This window comes from Callospermophilus lateralis, chromosome 15 (genome assembly GCF_048772815.1).
Source record: "Callospermophilus lateralis isolate mCalLat2 chromosome 15, mCalLat2.hap1, whole genome shotgun sequence".
NCBI lineage: Eukaryota > Metazoa > Chordata > Mammalia > Rodentia > Sciuridae > Callospermophilus > Callospermophilus lateralis.
In genome coordinates, this window is record NC_135319.1 from 80,842,071 (window position 1) to 80,865,204 (window position 23,134).

Here is a 23,134-nt window from a genome sequence, read left to right on the forward strand (position 1 = left end):
ATATATTTTGAAAAGTAGAGTTCTTAATTTTCATGAAGTCCAGTTTATCTATTTTTATGGAATGCTTTTTATGAAATCTGTCTACTTTAAGATTGAAGAGTTTCTCCTACTTTTCTATTTGAATGTTTAATTTTAGGCCTATGACTTTCAACTCTTTAAGCGATTCCATTGTCTTTTGACTTGCTTGTTTCCATTGAGAAGTCTTCAGTCATTCTTATTTTTATTTTCCCTAAATGTGATATATCTTTCCCCCTCCTATTTCTGCCATTAAGACTTATTTTCTTTATCACTGGGTTTCAGCAGTTTCACTATGCTGTAGGTCTTTGTATGGTTTTCATTGAATTTATCCTGCTTGTGATTATAGTGCTTCCTGCACATGCAGATTCATTCTTAAAAATCAATATTGGACATTTTCAGCCATTATTCCTTTAAATATTGTATTTAATACTTGCCCCAGGGCTCATAGCTGCTTATTGTTATTCTATAGGTCACCAAGACTCCATTCAATTTTTCAAGTTTTTTTCTTTCAGTACTTCTGTATGGATAGTTTCTTCATGTTTCTGACCTTCTCTTCATTTTCATTTAATTTCATTAAATTCATTCTTAATAGATTTGTTGATTTCCTCCTTATGTCTACTGAATGCTCGCTCTGCTCATTTAGTAAAAGTTATTCTGTTGGACTTATCTCCTAATCATGTGTGAGCTCTAGAAATCACTCAGATTATAAATTCCCTCAGTAATTTTTCTTTCCCTGATATGTGTTATTTTACCACCCTCATGGACTATTACTCTTTGAATACACAGAATATCTGCCCAAATATTCAAGTGGATCCCATACCAGTTCCCTATCTCCTCAGCTCAGTGAGTCTACCTTGCTCTGCTTGGATTCCCCAACTCTACTAGGCTCTAGGGAATTCCTCTAGGCATGTAGCTAATTTGATTGAATATCTCACTCATTATTTTCATGTATTCGTTTGTTTATAAAAACCACTGCTTCGTATTTTTGTCCATTCTTTTAATTATTTATGGTAAAGTGTAAAGTCTGATATCAGTTGTTCCATCAAGGCTAGAAATGGAAATCCTTAGCTTATTGTTTTTGAAATAGATTCTGCTACTTGCCTTACAAGGTTGATTGTGAAATGCACATGATACAACACCTCTGGCTTAGGCTGCCACTCTATGAGAATTCTGAAATCATTTCTAACTGTTGGTTTCAAGATATCTTAGGTAAGCATTTTAGTTAGTGTTCCCCAAAGAAACAGAATCAACAGGCAGGGGTGTAGTTCAGTGGTACAGTGCTCGCCCAGCATGAATGGGGACCTGGGTATGATTCCCAGAGAAGCAAAATCTAAAGAGGCAGTGAAGCTGCTATCTTCTCAGTCCAAGAAGCCAGAAACCTTGAAAGGAGAGAGAAGCCAATGTTGTAGATTCAGTCTGAGGCCGAAGTTCTGAAAAATCCCTGGAGAGTCACTGGTATAAGTCCACATTCAAAGGCTAAAAAACTGGAATCTATGTCCATGTATGACAGCAACAGAAAAACATACCCCCTCAAGAAAGGTCAAGCAAGCACGAGCGAGCATTCCCTTCTGCTTTCTCCTTCCATCCAAGGGTTTATTGGATGGCACTGCCCACATTCAGGGATGTGCTTCCCAACTCAGTTTGCTGAGTCAAAAGCCCATTTTCTCTGGAGAGATACTTAAAGAGACCCAGAAGTATACTTTGCCAATTTTCTAGGCATTCCCAAACCAAGTCAAGTGGACAACCAAAATTATTCATTAGTAGGAATTAAAAAAAAAAGAATTGGGAGAACATATTAGTTAAAACATTTTCTTTCTTCTCTCCTTTGTTCTTTCTCTTTCGTTTTCCTTTTATATTACATCTCCCAATAGCCACATTGGGATCTCTGGTTCTGTTTCTCTCTACATCATCAATTTCATCCAGAAGCTCCTGTTATTCTGTTAAGTACCTATGAGTGGCTCCCATTCAAAATCCCCTGAGAATTCATATTTCTAAAGGAGTTCACAGTAGCTTGAAAATTGGCCAAATAGGTATATAACTGGGTCAAACAGGTTACAAACCTAATAAAAGAGAACTAGAACTACAAAGTCTTGTTTGTGAAATCAAGAAGAGTAAATGTCACCTGAATTGTTATCTGATACAGGAGCAAGAAGCCACATGGGACCATTAGTCATTTCAATGTGGCAAGAGTCACATGTGAAAAACAAACATTTTGGATATATTAGTTACATAAATTATTAAAATTAATTTCACTTGTTCCTTATTAAATTTTTAATAAGGCTTGCATTATATTGCCTTTGATCAGTACTGAGCAAGAAAGCAAAGGCCAGGAGGAGGGGGACTGGATTTTAGGAAGTCATGACCAGTCTACATTCTAGAACCACTGGTCTCACGGTGTGTAAAGGACAGAATGGAGGCTCCAGAATGAGCTCCGTTTCTTATCAACTTTGTCCCTGGACATGTCACTTAAACTCTCTGAGCTTCTCTGTCTTCATAAGAAAAATAGCTAAACCTTTTACAGGTTGGGAGACAGATAGATGCAAAAAAATAAAAAAGCATGATAACTGAATAATTAATGCTATAAATGTTAGGTATGCTTGCACAAGTTAAATAATGCATCTCAGTGGAGGGCTGACCGTAATTTTACTTGCCAGGTCTGGGTGAGCTAGACCCTCAAATTTGGCAACATGGTTGTTCTGGAAGGTGTGAAGCAATACCAACCTCTGTCATTACAGTATTTTTCTGCTCAGGGAAGTTTGGGATCTTCATGAAAACATGTCCTCCTTCCCATGGAGAGCCCTGGAAGTGGTTGAGCTAGATAAGGGGAGGACAGGACAAGTCCTCTGAAGGCTAAGTAAATGAGACCCAGTTTATTTAACGTGTGGTTATCTGGTCACACAGGTGTTCCGCGGCCTTTCTTTCCCTAGTCTGGAGGTCAGTATCACAATGTTGCCAGAATCAGAATATTACAAGTGAATATTTACACTATAGATAGAGCTATTTGATCAGGCACTTCCAAGTCTGGCTTTATTGTTTTTAAGTGTCTAGAGTCTCTGTGTCAAAGTTGAATGTGTGTTATGTAATGCTCTGGTGAATCTGGCGTACAGGCAATTAATTTTCAGTGGGATCCCTAGGCTTTCTGTGGTATGGGGTACTTGAGGAAGGAGCTTCTAAGGCTCCATTATCCTTTATAAGGTTGACCTTCAAGCCCACAATCCCAAAAACTGAAGAGCAAGTGCCAGAGGCTGGTAGAAAGTAGGGTTTGGGTAGACACTCCAGTCCCTGCTGTTACTTGAGAACCTCCTACATATGCAGAACATCAAATTCAGCTGCTTCAACTTCATGTTAATTGTGTCTGGGCAACTAGACAACATGGGATGAATTTTTACTAAATCCTAGGGTCTCATATGGCCTCTATTTCCTATGAAATAATGGTCTCCATCTGAAAAAAAATACATGAAATTAAAATTCCACCACAATGGGGTGAAGAATTGGATAGTTTTCTCTTGTTATTGCTTGTTTTTTGATTCTGTATTGCTTTTTTTTTCATTTGAAAATTGTCAAGCAATGGAATTTAAAAAACAAGATGTTAAGGAAAAAAAATTCCTATGAAAGAATTAGTACTGTGCCTAAGTACCATCCAAATATCATGGTAAAATATATAGTCCAGGAATGGTTGTTTGGTACCAGAACTGCTATGGAAGTCAAAGAAACTATATAATAAACAACTTATAATCATTATGATAATACTAACTGCTATGCCCTACATCTCAGTGGTTTAAAATAATAGGAATTTATTTCTTGCCCATATAAAATACAAAAGTGATGCATATGACTGTGGAGTGGATTCTCTTCAAGAAGGGGACCCGGCCCCTTCCATCTTGGGGTTCTGCCAGCTTTAGCACATGGTCTTCAGGGTTGTGGTACTTGTCTGCCTCAAGACATCAAAGCATAAGCCACGGAGGACCATGTGTGGGATTTTAGGAGTAGAACTGGAACTGGGGGGCATCCATGCACTCCCATGACATCACCAGAAGTGGCCACATGGCCCCATCTCCCTGCAAGGTGGGTGGGGGAGAAGAGTCTAGATCTGCTCCCAGTAGGAAGCCGTCAGCAATCTCTACCTCAGACTACCTACACGGACACCCCCAGACTACCTACACAGACACCCCCAGAGAGCGGCTCACACAGGTCTGCATACAACAGCATGGCTGATAAAATTTCATGACTCTCTGAGTTCAGCAGGACTGGATTGAGGGGAAGTCACTCATGTGCGGCTGACATGACAGACTGCTGCTCGTGTCCCATTCCCTTCCCAGCTTTTGTGGATGTAGAAAATTGAATCTTTCCCAAATGTTCTAAAATATGAACCTATTTCAGTTTACAAAATGACTCCCCATAGCCGCTAGTCTTTGTTTTACAATTTGGTATCTTTGGATTCTATTTTAGAGCCTATACAAAATAAAGGTTCTCCTAATTATGGGTAAAATTTTGTACCATCTAAAATGCCAACTTATAAATACTGTGTGGATTATTTGATAATTTTCACAAAAATATAAATTACTTCATTATATGCCCAAAATGAACATTGGCTCCTATAGTATATGACTTTAGGATCATTATAGCATTATCATGAGTATGCATTATAGAGATGTAAGACTTCAGTTTTTGAAGGGTTTTGTTTCTATCTCCACCCCCCGACCCCGATTGAGTGAGAGACTTCAAGTTCCTTACTGTGAGATTGTGTAGAAAGAGTTAATTGTGGCGATTATTGAAAAATATATTACTTTTCATATTTATTCCTGTCATGGTTTCGATCTGGAATGTCCCCAGAAGGCTCCTGTGTTAAAGGCTTGGTTCCCAGTACAGCAATACTCAGAGATGGAGTTTGGGGAAGTGATTGGATCATGAAGTCTCTGATCTCATCAGTGATCTAATCCATTTTTGGATTCAGAATTGAATGAACTCCTGGGAAGTGGTAGGAATTGTAGGAGGTGGGACCTAGCTGAAGGCAGAGGGTCCATGGGAGTGTCCCTTGGAGACTATGGCACCACCCTCCCTCTCCCCTCTCCCTTTCCCCACTGCCATGGGGAGGCCAGCTGTGCTCCACCACAGTCTGCCATCATGATATACTGCTTCACCGTAGGCCCAAAGAAAAGAAGCTGGCCCACAGAAGGAAACCTGTGAAATCATAAGCCAAATAATTCCTCCTTTAAGTGGTTTTCCTGAGGTATTTTGGGAAAGCAATGAGAAGCTCACTAACACAAGTCCCTGTTTGTTTGTTCCTTCATTCAACAAGGGAGTGTTGGTGGCCTGCCATGACACAAGCCCTGGGCTGGGTGCTCAGTCACGAATACAGGGCCCAGGGAATTCCAGCCTCCTCAGTTTGCGACCGGCTAGTGATTGTGACGGGTCTCAAGTGAGGGAAGAACGAAGGGAGGCCTTCTCAGCTGGACCGGGAACCAGTCAAAGGAGGGCTGGAGAGGCCTCCCTAAGCAGGGGTCAAGGCTCACATAGAAAGAATTTCTCAGGAATTTGAGGGGCTCCTGTCCATAGATTGCTTTCTTATGCCATCTGTTTTTATTTTAATATTTCCTTTGCCAAATATTCTTGGAACTTTTTTCATATACAAAAATGCCTACTGCTTTTTCTCTGAAATATTTACCTATGAATTTTGTCAGGGAAGTGAGTTATTATTTGGCCATTTTTGACCATACATCTTAATATAAATCTGTGACTCCCTAGGCGGAATGGCTCTGGTACCCTAATATTATGGTGTCCCATTCCAGTCTTTTAAAATGCCATTGAAAGCAATCTACCACAAAGTAAAAAGTTCCCGTTTCAACCAGAACCTTCACGAGAGTGCCATGACCGTGATTCTGAGCACTGTCTCGCCACATCGAAAGAGAACATTCCTACCTGCCACTTCCTCATCTTCCCATGAGCACTGTGGAAACCACCTCCCCTGTCAATATAGGCTTATCTGTGATTAAAATTAGAAATATGACCTTGGAGCCTTCTCTCTTTTCATGCCACTTTTCCATGGCATGGCTCGAAAAGATAAGGTTGCCTATAAAAGGGCCTTTCGGTGTTGTCCAGCTGTCCGTGGAACCTGACGGATCTGCCATGGTGAGTGGGGCACGAGCTTCCCAGGCTGACTTATTAGACTTCACCGTTTTCTCCACAGACCTCAGGGATGTGGGGAAAGCCGACTTTCCAAGCCTCGCTAGGCCACACTCAACCTTGTTTTTGTCTTCATGCAGATGCTGCTGGTCTGGTCCCTGGCACTGCTGCTGGGAGCAGTAGCAGGTAAGAAAAGGCGCTGAGGTGGACTTGGAGAGTCTCACTGCTTAGTCTGCTCCAGAAGGCCTTGGGGGCTGGATTCAAGCCATGAGGTGGGTCAGGAGGAAAACAGAGAGGAGCAGGATTGAGAGCTCAAGATCTAAGCAGGATTGCCGGGTAAAATCTACAATTCCCAGTTAATGCTGAATTTGAGATAAGCAGGAAATAATTCAAAGAGCAAATAGGTGACATATTTAGACACACACACAAAAAAAATTCCCTTTTTAACTGACGCTCAAATTTGACTTGTAATTTTAATTTCTGAGTCTAGCAGCCCTAGCATAGAGTCAAGGGAAGGGTTTGAACCTTAGTTGAGTCACCTACAACTCCATGACCCTGAGCAAAATCCCAGCCCCCTCCATGCTTCACAGCCTTGTCTGTGAAGTGGGGAAATGACATCACCCTTCTCCTGGGCTGAGACTCTTAGGTAAGCGAAGTGGCTCATGGTGCCCAGCAGCTGGCACATAGGAAGATGTGGAGGGATGCAGCCCTGAGACAGCTACTACTCTTACGAGTGCTATTATGTGGCCTTCTCTCCAGAGCCCTCCTGGAGTTGTCCCTCTATGCAGGAGCATGCCAGCCCACAGTGTGTCAAATCCCACATGTTTGATTGTTTCTGCCTACCTTCTTCATCACAGGAATCCACAATGGGCCTCTCAAATTTAGGTCAGAAACCTACATGCAAAGTCAAGGTGGAGATGTGGAGTTCTGGCCCTTGCATGAAACTTGACCTCTCCACCCAAAGTGCAAAGCCACAGGGCTGCCCTGGGAGCCAGGAGCCTCAACACATGCCCACCCCCACCACAGTTAGGACACAGGCCACTCCATTCCTGGGCACCAGTGGCCTAAGGATGACATCTGGGTCAAGAAGCTAAAGTGAGTCCCTGCCTGGGACTGAGCAGAGACACAGGGCAGTGAGGGGGTCCCCTGAGGTAGCAGGGAGGAGCAGCAGCTTTTCTGCCACAGAGGTATCGACCTTTGAAGCTGCTTTGTGAGAGTATGAGTGGGAGGTGCTTGGGAGAGTGAGGAAGGCGATCTGCCATGAAATGCAATTTGATTTTTTTAAAATTTTTAAAAAATTTTTATTGTTGGTTGTTCAAAACATTACATAGTTCTTGATATATCATATTTCACACTTTGATTCAAGTGGGTTATGAACTCCCATTTTTACCCCGTATACAGATTGCAGAATCACATCAGTTACACTTCCATTGATTTACCTATTGCCATACTAGTGTCTGTTGTATTCTGCTGCCTTTCCTATCCTCTACTATCCCCCATCCCCTCCCCTCCCATCTTCTCTCTCTACCCCATCTACTGTAATTCATTTCTCCCCCTTGTTTTTTTTTTTTCCCTTTCCCCTCACTTCCTCTTGTATGTAATTTTGTAAAACCCTGACACATATTTTGCATGCGACGCCATTAAAGAGCATTCTGGTTAAACTAATATCCTTGAAACTCTTCTGGGTGATTTCAGGAAAAGAAGTCTGCTATGACAGACTTGGCTGCTTCAGTGATGACTCTCCATGGGCAGGAATTGTGGAAAGACCCCTGAAAGTATTGCCCTGGAGTCCAGCAGATGTCAACACCCGCTTCCTCCTGTACACTAACGAGAACCAAGACAACTATCAAGTAAAATTCCTCATGTTTTCAGCCCTTAGTTCCATCTGCTTTGTGTAATTAGTATACTGCACATCCCATGACCTGGGGGAACTAATCAGATAGTGGAGTTTGTATCTTTGTAGACTTTTAGGGTGATGGGTTTAATTCATGTAATTTGTTTATAAAAGATCAATTAACTTCATGTTAAGTTAATAATTAATTAAATTGTCCTAACTCTATAACACCATTTAAATATATAAATGTAGGAAAAATACATATGTAATACATATAAAAAACCTAAAATATCCAATATTTTATACACACGTGCACACACACACACACATACACAGAGATAGTTCCCACCTACAATGGCTCAACTTAGTAATTTTTTGAACTTACTATGGTGGAAAAGCAATATGCATTCAGTTGAAACCATCCTTTGAATTTTGAATCTTGATCCTTTCTTGTCTAGTGATACGCCAACAATACTCACTCACAAGACAGCAGCAGCTAACCTGGATTCCAAGTCAGATCACCAGTGTAAACAACTGATTCTCCACAAGAGCTGTTGCTAAGTTCTGATGTTTGGCAGCTTAGGGGTTCTCAATGCGTTATCAACTTACAATACTTTCAATTTACGATAGATATTGGTGCATAATCCAAACATAATGGGGGGACATCTATAAATAGATGTATCTCACAGTGTTGGATGGATAGATAGATCCCAGATACACAGAGATCCACACACATAAGAAGGCTTAAATTGTGTGGAAATTAGATCTGAATGACAAATAGCATAGCAGACATCTTAGCCCAAGTTCAACAACTGCAACAATACCACGATGCCTGGAAGGTGGCAACTTGGGGAGGATTGTGGACAGCGTGGCTGTCATGGAGTCATCTATACCCATAAGGACCCCAGATCCCAGTAGTCTTCCCTTACCTATTGCCTCCCTCCACATCTGAATGGTTTCTTCCCCAAACAGCAAATCACTGCGGATTCATCAATCATTCAGAGCTCCAATTTCAAAACAAATAGGAAAACCCGCTTCATTATTCACGGATTCATAGACAAGGGAGAAGAAAGCTGGCTGGCCAACATGTGCAAGGTGAGGCCTGGTGGACTCTAAGGGAAGCTTGTCTCGGGAGCAAGTAAGACACTGGCCCCAACCATAGAGGAAAAATGCTTGTTCCTACCACCCTGGCGGTTCCTGTGACCCCCTACTGGGCCTGAGTTCCCAAGAGAGGTGCAGGAGGAGATGTGGGTGGAGGGGCCTGGGACAGTCTTTCCGTCATGGAAAAGCCTACTCCTTTACCTTCAATATATTTATGTATTTAAGGGGTCCTGCCTGTCTTCCACTCATGCAGTAAATGTTTATTGAGAACCCACTCTGTGCCAAGAACTAGTCTAGGCATTGAGCTAGTCTAGGCAATGTCCTCAGGGGGCTCTCTAGCAAGGGACAATGTAGTCTTATGTTATTTAGGATGTTCTAATGAGACAACCCATTGTACCACATTGATAATTTTTTTTTGTCTAAATCAAATGTCTACACATCTGTTTCAGTAGAAATCCCAAGAATCCAGGTCCCATGATGGTCATGCCTCAAGTTTGGAACCAATATTAAACTTTAGGAGGGATTCTTCATACATTACAGACTAGGTGTTTTGTTCATATCTTTGGGGTTAAAAGTGACATGATACTTTTCAGGTCAAGGTTGGATTTTTAACCCTGATCCTCAAATCTGTTAATTAGTTACCAATAATGAACCTGAATTACTATCTTATTTATTATATCTCTTCCTTCAGAAAATGTTCCAGGTGGAAAGTGTGAACTGCATCTGTGTGGACTGGAAGGGCGGCTCCCGGACCGGATACACCCAGGCCTCCCAGAACATCCGGATAGTGGGCGCAGAAGTGGCCTACTTTGTTGATTTCCTTCGGGTAACTACCTTTGGTTACAAAAAAAGTCCATGCACATTGCTCTCTGAATTCTCTTTCTAAAATGAAAGCTGGCAGTATGATAATTTTGATAAAGACATTTCTCTACTAAGATATTGCTTTGTGCTTAGTTAAACAAAAGACAGAAAAAAATCTAGATTTGGGTTTCATCAATAGCTTAATTCAATAATCTGGTTTTTGTTTTTATCTAAGTGAACTAGGTGGATGGTATCTACTGAATTCTACCAGTACTTATTACAATTTTACCACTCATTACCAAGTTGACAATGTTAACCTCAAGGTTAAACTATTTTTTTTTTTTTTTTTTGCTTTTGTTCATCTTTTTGGAGAGAAGCACAATGGTAACAAGCTAACCTGCTTGGGTGACCAAAAATTTAGAAAATATTAAACTTGAATGTGCTTAAATAGTTGTTTTCATTTTAGTTTCCTAATCTGAACACTTGATTCATCTTCTCTAGGATAACAATTTCACATATCCTTCAAGAATTTTCTCTTCATCATAATAAAACAAAATACAGCTCTATGTGCACTAGTTTAAAATTAAATTGTTTTCCACTTTATATCTGTGAAAAAATAAACCCATAAGGGTCAATTGCTTTGAAGGAATCATATGTACCTTCTTAAAAATCAAGGTTTTGTAGTTACCTATTGTGCTCACCAGGAATTCTACCATACTTGGAAACATTTTGAAGAGGTTTTCTTTCCAACAGACTCAATTAGGATACTCGCCTTCCAATGTCCATGTCATTGGCCACAGTCTGGGTTCCCATGCTGCTGGGGAGGCTGGAAGAAGGACCAATGGGGCCATTGGACGAATCACAGGTTGGTCACAACAGCAAAAACTGCAAAATTAGATTTCATGTACCTCTGTAAGGTTCAAAAGAAATATAGGAGGAAGATTTGGTGCAGCCTGTTTAGTACCTTGTTTGAATAGGCCTCATGATCAGAAATTAGAATGTTCTTTGACCCAAGGCTTCTTATTGCTGTCAATCATTTGTGTTCAGTACACTATTTACCATTTAAATATTTTATAGGTGACTAACATGTGAGTTAAGAATATTCAGAAACATTATTTATATCTATTTCCCATTTTTTAGGTATTCACAAAAATATATCATGAATAAATGCCATAAATAATAGAATAAATGAAATTTAATCCACAGAGCTCAAATGTGTAAGATCAATTGTATTTTACTTCCATAGCAGTAATTAACAGCCCAAACTTCATCAACCACTATCCCAGAGTTGGGGGAACTGGGGCAGAAGATCAGGCTCCCCTGGGCTGAAAGTTCTGGTGCTGCTAACACTTTTCAAATACTATTTCACAAACCCGAGACTGGCTGCATTTGGCCAGTGGGTTACATATTGGTTACCCAGGTCCTAAAACAACTCTGATGTGACTATTTCAAAATTCTCCAAGGAAAGACCACTTTCCTCATCCTCTCCCAATTTCTGTGTTGACCAGATGATTCTTTCTTTAATACTGTGGTAAGTTGGTTGCATTTGATGGGAGCATTTGGAATTTCTATCTTTCATTTTCTGAAACGATGTTCTTCCAGAACATTCTTTCCCATCATTTGTAAATGTTTACCACAACTTGCTCAGCCAGGCACTGTGCTAAAGCAGACTACGGACTCCATGTCCGGGAAAGTCAAGATCCTTGCCCTGTGGGAGATACAGTCAGCCTGTATAGCATTTAGTTCTGTGTCTCTCCCATGTCTGCCTCTTTTATGGTAACTGTGCTAGTGACCAAGATTCTCCCAGGGACTAAGCACCCATAAGTAATGGCAAAGTTTATAGTCTGGGGAAAATTCTCATTCAGGCAAATAACAAACTAGAAATATATAATCCCTTCAGAAAATGATAAGGTAGAAAAGAACTCGAAACTCACCATTACAGCCAATACTTGTGCTCAGGTCTGTAACTGATGAAGCAAGGTGAACCCTGACATAATTAATGAAAAATCCTATTTGCTTTAGGATTGGATCCAGCTGAACCTTGCTTTGAGGGTACACCTGAACTTGTCCGATTGGACCCCAGTGATGCTCAGTTTGTGGATGCGATTCACACTGATGGTGCCCCAATAGTCCCCAACTTAGGTAAGTTCCACAACTTGTTCTTCTAGAATGTTTTAAGTCTACACATCAGAGTGTTTTCTAGTGTCTTGAGTCTATACAGTAATGTAAACATTCCCTTATTTTAAAAATTCTCCAGGGTTTGGAATGAGCCAAACTGTGGGTCACCTAGATTTCTTTCCAAATGGAGGAATAGAAATGCCTGGATGTCAGAAGAATATTCTCTCTCAGATTGTTGACATAGATGGAATTTGGGAAGGTGAGACCATTATATCTACAAGGGGATTTTCACTGGAGAAAGTTTTCATTTTGTTTTGCTTTGACATTGAACAGGTGTCACATTTTACATGACAAAGGGCTTTGAGCTGTGTCTTCAAGTTATAGGATCCCATTTGGACAAGAGGGCATGATGAGACTGTGGGAAAGAAAGTACATTTGCAGTCAAATTGGAAAGGATCTAATTCAGAGAATACTAAGTGGCACTGATAGCCATGTGGACTAATCTTCCTTCTCAAGTTATTTTTCCATTTCACTTAACAATGGCATTAATTATTGTAACCTAAAACAGTACTTCTGATTGCTTCACAAATCATAAATATACTACATAAAGATTTTGTACTGTGATCTCCATGGGTTCGCACTAATTAATGAATTCTACTCAATAACTATATTCTGATCAAGATGATAAATTATAAAAGTAAAATCTGTCACTGATGTGTAATCACGTCTGATTTCACAGGAACTCGTGACTTTGCAGCATGTAATCACCTAAGAAGCTACAAGTATTATACTGATAGTATTGTCAACCCCACCGGCTTTGCTGCATTCTCTTGTGCCTCTTATAGTGTTTTCTCTGCAGTAAGTAGACTCTACCTTCTGCTTGAATTTTATTTATTTATTTATTTTTTTTTTTTTAAAAGAGAGAGTGAGAGATGGGGGGGGGGGAGAGAGAGAGAGAGAGAGAGAGAGAGAGAGAGAGAGAGAGAATTTCTTCTTAATATTTATCTTCTAGTTTTCAGTGGACACAACATCCCCGTCTGTATGTGGTGCTGAGAATCGAACCCGGGCCGCACGCATGCCAGGCGAGCGCACCACCGCTTGAGCCACATCCCCAGCCCCTTGAATTTTATTTATTTATTAAATTTTATTTATTTTTACTGATGCTAGGGATTAAACCCAAGGCCTTGCACACACTGAACATGCACTGGATCACTGAGCTATATTCTAAGCCCCACCATCTGAATTTTGTGACTATCACTTTTCATGAGTGATGTAGTTCACCAGCTGATCCTTTTCCAAACTTCTCTCAAAGGGCCAGGAATTCTGGTGGTGATTTGGTCAGTGTGCCTCCAAAGGGAATGACTTCAGGGTCCACTGGTGCTAGGTCTCTTGGTACCTTTGGACTCTAGGTCATATCCCTGTCTGCCTTATTGATGATCAGCATTTAGAGATCCAGTCTCTGACTTGTCTACTTTTTTGGTTTGGGCAATGTCATTAAAGAGCTTTGGCTATTTCTTCATGACTAGTTCAGTTGCCCATTATGTAATATAATGGATGCTAGCCCTGAGACTCGGCCATGTCTGTCATCTGGTCCACCAATTCAGGAGTCTGCCATGTGCCTTTTCTGTGGAGTAGCTTCCCCTCCAGGGTGGGAATATGGACGTTTGTCTTCCATAGTCTGTCTTCCCTCTTCTTCCCTTTTACCAGAATCCCTTGGTACAGAAAGAGAGATTTTCTTACAAAAGCCTTCTCCAGACAAAGGCTAACTGGAACATTTTTCTCAAAATTGAGAGAATTCTGAGATTTGAATCCTTTGGTTCTTGATATGCTAAATGGAAGCGAATTAAGAAAAGGCTGACTTTTGAGCATATTGTTCTCCTAATGGTCCCGTTTTGCATATCAGAAACTGATTACCACCTCCTGTTCTTTCTTATGCAATTTTTCCAGAATAAATTTTAATGACTAGGCAGGAAATAACTGGGGTCATTTAAAGAGACAGAAGAGAAAAGAAACACACACACACACACACACACACACACACACACACACACATTCTCACATTATGCAATTTTTATACTATTGTGTTATCTAACAGTGAAATTGCTGGTTTATTCTTGTGAATCATGAGATGCCCTGCTAACCTTTGCTGAGACACTATTAAATCCCTTTTACCATTAGAAAAGAATTTGTTTTAGAATATTTTAATTGTAACATATTGGAAAAGATGGTGCACCATTAAAAGCATTCTCATTCATCATTTGTTTTCACTAGAACAAGTGCTTCCCCTGTTCAAGTGGAGGATGCCCACAGATGGGTCATTATGCTGATAGATATTCTGGAAAAACAAATGGTGTGGGCCAGAAATTTTATCTGAACACTGGGGATAAGAGTAATTTCTCACGTAAGTTTCTATATTTTTTTACATTAGATTCTCAGTGCTATGTATTTTATCCTGACACTGGTAATGGGTAAAATTGTTTTTCCATTCAAAAGCTATAAACACCTCTCCCCAGTGCAGAAAAATGTGTAGTGCTGTGCTCCAGGTAATGATGACGGATTTGGGTAGCAGAGCAGAGTGAGGGGCCTCAACTAGTAATGACCCCAGACATAAATTTCTTCACAATTGATTCTGGCTGAATTCAGAAGTCTTCCTATGTTCCACTCTTTTTTATTCAGTCATAAGTTCATTCAGCAGAATCGTGAGGTTTTGTATAAGCATAAAAGTAATTCTAGAAAAAGATGGCAGGGGTGGTGGGGTGGAAAGTAGTTGACAGATTCAAGAGATATTTAGGATCATAAACTCTAGGGAGGATGGGAAGTGGAGGGTGTGGCAATGGTGAGGCTTGAGGACAGACTCTAGGACAGACTTAGATTGCAGTGAATAGGGTTAAGAATATTGTAAAAATAAAGACAAATGTTTTCCCATCCCCAATGTGTCCCATGTTAGGCTAAAAGGACAACACCTGTTAGTTTGCTTTTGACTAGTATCAAGGGAACTGTCTTTTGGTTGCCTAAATTGGTTCATTTCCAGGGCAAGGGAAAGTTGAAGAATAGAATTTTTAAAATAAATTCAAACCATTTAGACAAAAGTATGGGAATACTCTAAAATTTGGTGATCAAAGAGAATTTTAAAAAACTTATGAAAATGTCCACTCTACTACTTTTCCACAACCTTTTAATATAAAGTTCTTAGAATATTAAAGAGCACATTGTCATATTGAAAATTTTTTTAAGCAAATTGTACTCCTTATCTCTTGGCTTGAAAATATATTTATTAACTTTGGAAATTACTAACTAACCAATAACTATTCCCTGAACACTGAGATAAAGGAATGACTATGACTGTTTCATTTGAAGAATTACTACCAACATCATGTATAAGTTTTTTAACATTCTGCAGTAGTGAAATGGAAATTAACCCATTATCAGTGTCTCTTTTTTATAAGCTAACATTTGGTAATTTAACCTCCTATGCAGGTTGGAGGTACAAGGTGTCTGTCACACTGTCTGGGCAGAAGGTTACAGGACATATTCTGGTTTCTCTGTTTGGAAATGCAGGAAACTCTAAGCAGTATGAAATTTACAAGTGAGTAAAAATATCACTCTAAGCTCGAATGTTGAAATACTGTGCCTGTGTAATGTATGTCAACCACAGAAGAGTTTATTTATTCTTTACTGTATTGGAATAGAGTGCTGTCACCTGTAATAAGAAGAAAGATATTCTTTCACATTTGCACCTTAATACATTTCAGAATTCTAATTCTGAATTTTTCCCATTTTTTTCCCTAAGAAAATCATTAAAGTTTACTATGATGCCTAGCACTAGATTTTATAATCAATAAATAATATTCCCCACAAAACAGTGGGGAGAAGATTGATACAATGATGCCATCATTTGTTGAATCATGGGAGGGATGGCATTGTGACTAAAAGATGTTATAAGTTATTAAAACAAAGATGTGACTCAAAGTCTCTTGAGTTACTGATTATAAAACCTACCACGGATTAAATATACATATGTGAATTTATTTTATATATTAGAATGACCAATGCCTATCGATCTTTTTTGCTGGAGTCAATTTATAAGCTGGTTTTAGAAATATATACGTATGTATATATTTATACATATGATTATGTATATGCTATACATATTTGTCAATTTCTTCATTCCCAGGGGCTCTCTTCAACCGGGCTATACTCATTCCAATGAGTTTGACTCTGATGTGGACGTTGGGGACTTGCAGAGGGTCAAATTTATTTGGTATAACAATGTGATCAACCCATCACTACCCAGAGTGGGAGCATCTAGCATCATGGTGGAAAGAAACGATGGAAGAGTGTAAGTAATAAAAATCCAAAGGGCTGAGAAGGATCAAGTAGTAATTACAATTCTATCCCCACTAAAATTCTCCTTTAAGTTAAACTTCCTACAGTGGTTCACCTGTACCCCAGCCACACCTGCTTTCTAATACCTCTGTGTCTTTAGGAGACAGTGCAGTACTTTAGGAAAAGCAACTTTGATAGATTTGTAGTCAGAGTTGTGTTATCTGATACAAATTAAGTATTAGAATGGGAAGCTGGCTTCACCATCCTAAGGAACGTTTCATTGGGCAGATGAACCTTTTGCCGTATATGTCATCAATGTCTGTGTCTCCCCCAAACTTCAGGGGTTCTCCAAATTGTTGCTTAACTCATTTAATTTATCAGGGAACTGAAATAGGCTGTTCCATTTCACTTAATTTAATGAAGACAATGTTCCATAGGTCAATCCTTGATTCTAAGTAAGGTGTTTCTGAGCTGAAGGGTGTTTACCAAGCTCAACTACCAGAAAAGGTGAACTGATGATCATCATCATGATAGCAACCTCAGCTATTTTTGAGTGTTAAGCCAAACCCAAAGGTGGAGCATTGGGGCTTCTTTTGTCAAGCCATTGTCCTCATAAAGACCCAACACTCACCTTCACAAATGAAGCCACCAAGAATTCAGACAAGATACAAAACAACAGTTTTCAAGGCACTGATCTTCAAGCAAAAAAGGACAGTGATGGCCTGGCAGACAAGAAACAGACCAGGAGGAGCCTTAAACCTGCTCCAGCTTGTTGCCTGAGTCTCCAGGATGTGGCATGGGTGGGAGGAATGCAGGCAGAATCCAGTTGAAGAGATGGAGCCAAGAATCTGAGAATCTAAGGAACCAGATATCGTGGCACAGCCTACCAGGCAGTAGAGACTTTGAGAGGGAGAATTTAGAGCTCTGGAAACACCCCTTAAATATTCAGCACAGTACCAATCAGTGCATGACTGTGAGCAAACGAGGCAGGGTCAGGAAACAGGCATTTGAAAGACTGGAGAGAACAGTGCCCAGACTGGTAACCGTGCTTGTTTCCACCTGCTTGTAATTCAAGAGACATTGGGTAGAAGGTTTAGGACAGTCTTCTCTCTTATAGGGAATTATTCATCTAGGTTTTGCAAGACTTGAAATGACCCAGTTATTCCCAGACACCATAAAATATTATAAGTTAAAAATATATGCTGTCAATTCTAGAGCATTTGCTAAAATGATAAAGAACTACAGTAAACAAACCAACAAAGGGACAAAATGAAATAAAAAAATAATCTAAAAGAGGGAATAAAAAAGCAAAAGAGAACCAGGGAGACAAATAGAAAACAAATGGAAGGGCAATGGACTTAGACCTAGCCATGTCAATAATTATATTAAACGAAAATGGACTAAATACTACAATTAGAAGACAGAGAATTTATGGTGGATCTTAAAAAAAATATCAACTGTACTATGCCTACATGAAATGCACTTTAAATATAAAATCACAAGTATATTCTACAAGATGCAAGGTCCAAAAAGGGCGCTCCATTGATTGAAAAAATGTAAATTGAAACCAATAATGAGGTACCATCATAAACCTATTTAAACGGTTCAAATTAAAAAAGATGGATAATATCAAGCAGTGTTGAGGATAAAAACAATCTTCAATTCATGCACTCCTGATGGTAACATAAAATGATGAAGTCACTTTGGAAAGCAGTTTACCAGTTTCTTAAAGAGCCAAACATACACCTCACTACAATTCAACCATATGGCTCTTGGGTACAATACTTTCTCCCATTCTAGTTTTTCTTTGGGTGGTTTCAGTTACTCATAGTCAATCATAGTCTGAAAATGTTAAATGGAAAATGAGCCCTACCAGTCCTTTGGGATGTGATTAACAGCTCCACTGTATGCTATTTGCACAACCACATTACAAGATTGGAAAGGTGGTTCAGTCCTTCACAGGAGAGGTCTCTCTCAGTCAATGTCTGGCCTTGGGCACAGGGCATGCCCCGTCTCAGACTGCGTTGGGTTTAGTGGGGGGAGAAGTGGCTGTCCTCATGCTCAGCCCTCCAGCTGGTGCCAGGAAGACATGACCTATTGCTGTTTTCTCTCCACAGGTTCAAATTCTGTAGTGCAGAGACTGTGAGGGAGGATGTTCTGCTCACCCTCACCGCATGTTAGAAGGCAGCTGGCATGTGTCTTACTGCTAATAAATCTTACTGCTAATAAATCTAGTAGTGAAGCAATACACTCTGTCTTCTGACATCAATGTCCGTGTGTCCAGTGAAACTTTTGGATATTGTGATTAAAATCCAAAGTGGCAATTAGTCTGAAGAACCACAAAAGACTGTTGAATGTTGCTATATTCTGTGGGGCACTGGAGCTTAGGAATATTGTTTACACAACACTGTCCTCATGTCCATTATTAATATTACTGATGTCATTCTGATCACTGTAGACAGATTTCCAGGCCCAAAGTGAACCCTCACATTAGGCCCATGTGGAAAGTATCACCTTTGCCTCTGTGTCCATCATCTTTAAGTTCTGTGTCTCCTCCTCATCAGACATGCCAGGACTGATGACATGAGGAGATGAGGGTGGGACACATCTGAGGCTTCTAGACTGGTCTCCCTGTTCCCCGTGGGTCTCCCCAGACCCTTTGCCTCTCTTCAGTCTATATAATCTCCCTAAGCACAAATCAAAGCTTCCCCCAGTGATTCCCAGGGAAGAATCCACATTTTTTAGTGAGTCTTGCAAGGTTGCCCTTGGTCTGACTGTCACACAGGACTCTAGTCTCATCTCAGAACATTCCTTCAGGAACTCCACATTCCAGCCTTGTCCCCAAATAGGGCTTTGATCTCAGATGCTTCTGGACATTTGTAAAAACTCTTTCTCTTTCTAGAATTTTCTTTACTGTCTTTCCACCTGTTTAACTCCTACTTGTTGTTAAACCTCTGTGTAGATATCATTTTGTCCAGGAAGACTTTCTTCATCTCCTTTAGTCACAACCTGTAGATTAAATTAAGTTCTTACTCTCTGCTTTCCCACTTCACCTAGAATCTTCCCCTTCTCGATGCTTGTATATACATATTGTAATTACAGATTCTCTTCTCTGTTTATCCCATTCTTAAACTCTTTAAAGGGGTTACATTGGTAAACATCACATTAATGGAATCCACTAATGTCAGATTTTTTAAATTAGGCTATGTCAGAAAAAATAAAATCCTATAAGAGAAAAGGATACCTGTGCTAGGTCTTACAAGATAGATAGGGAGTTGCCAATAAAATACAGAGGCAAAGACACTCCAGAGAGAGGGAATAAGATAGGCAAAGACACGGCGGTATGAAAATATGAGAAATTGAAAAGGCCTTTCATTCCATGTTTTACCAAAATACATTCAGGTTGAGCATGAAGAGCCATCTGTTTGAGTCAAATAGGATGCCTTCTCTTTCACAAACCAAAGCACCAACCCACACTAGCTTCAACAACAAAGAAATGTACTGGCTCATGCAACTGGGAAGTCCAGACGTCGGAATGATTTTTATTGATGCAGCAGCCCAATGACCTCTTTCTCTTTCCATGCTCTTCTATGTCTAATGATGTTTTTATATCAAGGCTGGTTACTTCCCACTTAGAAGGAGCTAGTAAGAGAGAGAAAGTGCATCTCCTTTTCCATCTTCCCTGATAAAACTCCTGAAATACCCTGTGATTGGCCTGTTATGAGTAAAGTGGAACATGCTGATTGCAAGTCAATAAGGGCCCACACCTGGGCATAGGAGGTGGTCAGCATGCTCAGTGCCTGGACCAGGTGGAGGAGAAATGGATGCCTACATGAGAAGGAGTTGTCCTCCTGGTCCTCCTTATGGTGGGAAAGATGGAGCTCCATTGGCTGAAAGAGGGAATGTTTTGAGAGAAATGAGTTTGGAAGGAAAGTCACATGGTTGGTTTTAGTCATGTCACAGGTGAGGTGTTCGTCATCTTCCAATGGGCCACAGCAAGTGGGCAGATTCGTACATGAACACAGATTCAAGGATAGAGGCCTGGGTGAGGCATGTAAACTTTGGCTTCTTCAGTGTACAGATGGCATTTTTTAAATCCCTGTGTTTCTCTGCAAAGAGTTTGTGACAATGCTCAATACATGTGAGTGCTCTAGTACTTAACAAATATTTACAATTATAGGTGCTGCGAGTACCTCATTATAATGATGAATTTGAATAACAAAATCAATGAATAACAGTGTTACCTGCAGATTTATTTGAGTAGAAGATGGAAAAGGGAATCTAAAATCATTTAACTTAAAATACATCCATTAAAAATACCCTTGTTAACAAGTATAATCATTTTCATCGTAATGAAGTGTTTGCATGTGGCTTTACTTATCTTAAATGAAATTTTTACTCAAGTTGTTTACCTATTTCTGAACATAATACATTTTTTAAAAATTATATTTTTAAAGCCCTAAATCAAGTTTTTAAAACTTCTCTTAATATAGGAACTCTATGTCAATTTGAAAAGAAGGACAAGTCCATATTTAAATGATATATTTTCAGTATGTAATATCCAGAATGTTTCTTACTGGACCATATTTCTTTTCTCTAAGATTAGGTGTAAAGAACCAATTGAATTAGACTCTATGGTTCAGGCTACTTCTGTAAGAGGGGACTTTTGGAAGGAAACTGGCTGCCAACTCCGTGTTTTTGTTTTTTCCAACACTTACATTGTGCTTAAAACATTCCAGGCACTATTCTAAGTGCTTCATACCCATTTACTCAATTAATTCTGACTATACCCTCTTATCTAGCTCCTTTTGTTCCCATTTTCAGATGAAGCAACTGAAACACAAAAGGGTTACATAACTTGCTTCAGGTCCCAGGCTACTTAGTGCTGGATCTAGGTTTTCCCTCCCAACAACACTTTAGCAATCAAATTTTTCCTCTCTTCCTTTTGCTTTTTGTTTTTATTTCTCAATGTGGTCTCACTGTGCTGCCTAGGCTGGCCTCAGACTCTGGGGCTCAAGTGATCCTCCTGATACCAATGCTAGAAATAAGGAACAGGTTCTTGAAGGTTAAATACTTGAGAAACACTGAGGCAAGCGTAGAAAACAAGTTTTATTTTAAAAGAGACAGAGGACAGAGGTAGCAGACTTCTCTGGAAGGAAGGGGGCCCAAGGCTGCGTGCCCATGTAAGTGGATGTGTCTTGCTCTTCTAAAGACCCCAAAACACCTCTCAACTTCTGTTTCCTCTCCATGTTTCTGTGTGTCTAAGGGCAGGAAGGACCAGCACAGCGGGTAATCCTTAGCAACTCCAGGGAAGCGTGATCAGAGGTTAGCTGTTAGCAACCCATTGCCCCTGGTCTGCTCAACCCCATCATCCATTACCTACACTGACTGCCAGACCTTCGGCTCCTGCCTCAGTTTGTTGAGGAATGTGACATTTCCTGTCCCCTCAGGCCAGGTGGTGCTTCAGGCAGATTGCTTTTTTGGCAAAGAAACCATGGAGAGTCAGAACAATGGGCTCATTTATAGAATTATTCTCTTAACCTTGTGTTCCCACCATCCTCCTCTATTGGTCTCCTTACACTCCCACCTCTCAGGTCGCTGGGACTATAGGTGCACAGCACCACACCCACCTCCCAGGGCTTACTTTTGATCTACCGCACTACTCCGCAGCCTTCCCGCAGCCTTTCTATTCCTGACCCAGGATGCTTGAATTCAGCCTTGTTTCATGTAACAAGTCTATGCAAAGTTGCTTTCTTTTCTCCCCAAACTCCCATAGCACTTACATAGATACGTATACATGTACAGACATACATAACACACACTCAATACCCAAAGGATAGCTGGGAGAAATATGAAAGTGGACTTATCAAATGCTAGCAAGTAAAAAATTAACATTTTTTGCCCATTATTTATATAGCATAAAAAGAAAAATATGAAAACAATTTAAATACCTAAATAGCTTCTATTTGCAATTCTTGAATAATATCTTATTACTTGAAATAAGAGTTCCAATGAATTGAAGAGGGGGTTTGACTTTGTAAACAGTAACAGGCAAAAAAAAAAAAAAAAAAAAAAAAAGGCAGGAAAAGAGAACAAAAAATTATTCAAAATTACTTTCCTTATAGAGTTAAAACAGAAGGTATGTCCTTATTCCACTGACTGGTTAACTAGATTTAAGATTTTTAGAGATCATTCTCTTCCATGGTCAAATTAATTCCTAAATTAAAAAAAAACTATTGTGAATGGGATTAATTTCTTTATGTTTTTTCAGATAGTGCACTATTAGTGAATAAAAGTGCTGCTAATTTTGTATGTCAACTTGTATCCTGCCACTTTACTGAATTAATTATTAGGTTGAACAGTTTGGGGTGTTGTCTTTGGGGTTTTTGGAATGTAAGATTGTGTAGTCTGCAAACAGGGAGAGTTGGACTTCTTCTTTTCCAAATTAGATTTCTATTATTTCCTTCTATTGCCTAATTGTCCTGGCTAGGGCTTCCCCTAGGTGAATAGAAGTGGGGAAAGTGGGCACCATTCTCTTGTCTCAGACTTTACAGGAAAAGCTTTGAACGTTTCTTCAATCAGCACGATGTTAGCTGTGGGTTTGTCTCCTCTGGTCTTCTCAACAGCACATGAAACATTCTCCAGAACAGATCATATTTTAGGTCACCAGAAAGCCTCAGTCCTTAAATTACAATTATGTTTTCTAACCACAATGACATAAAAGTAGAAATCAACAACAGGAGGAAATTTGGTTACTTTATACATACATGGAAATTAAACAATCTGCTCCTGAACAGCCAGTGGTTTAATGAA

General features: G+C 39.8%; 1 protein-coding gene across 3 annotated transcripts; it reads left to right on the forward strand.

Annotated features, from left to right (window-relative positions):
- The first annotated feature begins 2,943 nt into the window (after positions 1-2,943).
- LOC143381150 (pancreatic triacylglycerol lipase) lies at positions 2,944-18,502 on the forward strand. Of its 3 annotated transcripts, none has more exons than XM_076834476.1 (13): positions 2,944-2,952; positions 6,282-6,327; positions 7,837-7,991; positions 8,948-9,070; positions 9,768-9,902; positions 10,631-10,742; positions 11,900-12,019; positions 12,135-12,254; positions 12,735-12,853; positions 14,267-14,396; positions 15,473-15,581; positions 16,170-16,334; positions 18,439-18,502. In XM_076834476.1, exons 2-13 carry the CDS (start codon positions 6,282-6,284, stop codon positions 18,500-18,502), a joined length of 1,398 nt encoding a protein of 465 aa, XP_076690591.1. In that variant the 5' UTR covers positions 2,944-2,952. The 3 variants fall into 3 exon arrangements, with proteins under 3 accessions (XP_076690591.1, XP_076690589.1, XP_076690590.1); XM_076834475.1 differs by lacking the exon at positions 2,944-2,952 and adding an exon at positions 8,081-8,083; XM_076834474.1 differs by lacking the exon at positions 2,944-2,952 and having other exon boundaries at positions 6,276-6,327.
- The last annotated feature ends 4,632 nt before the right edge of the window (positions 18,503-23,134 follow it).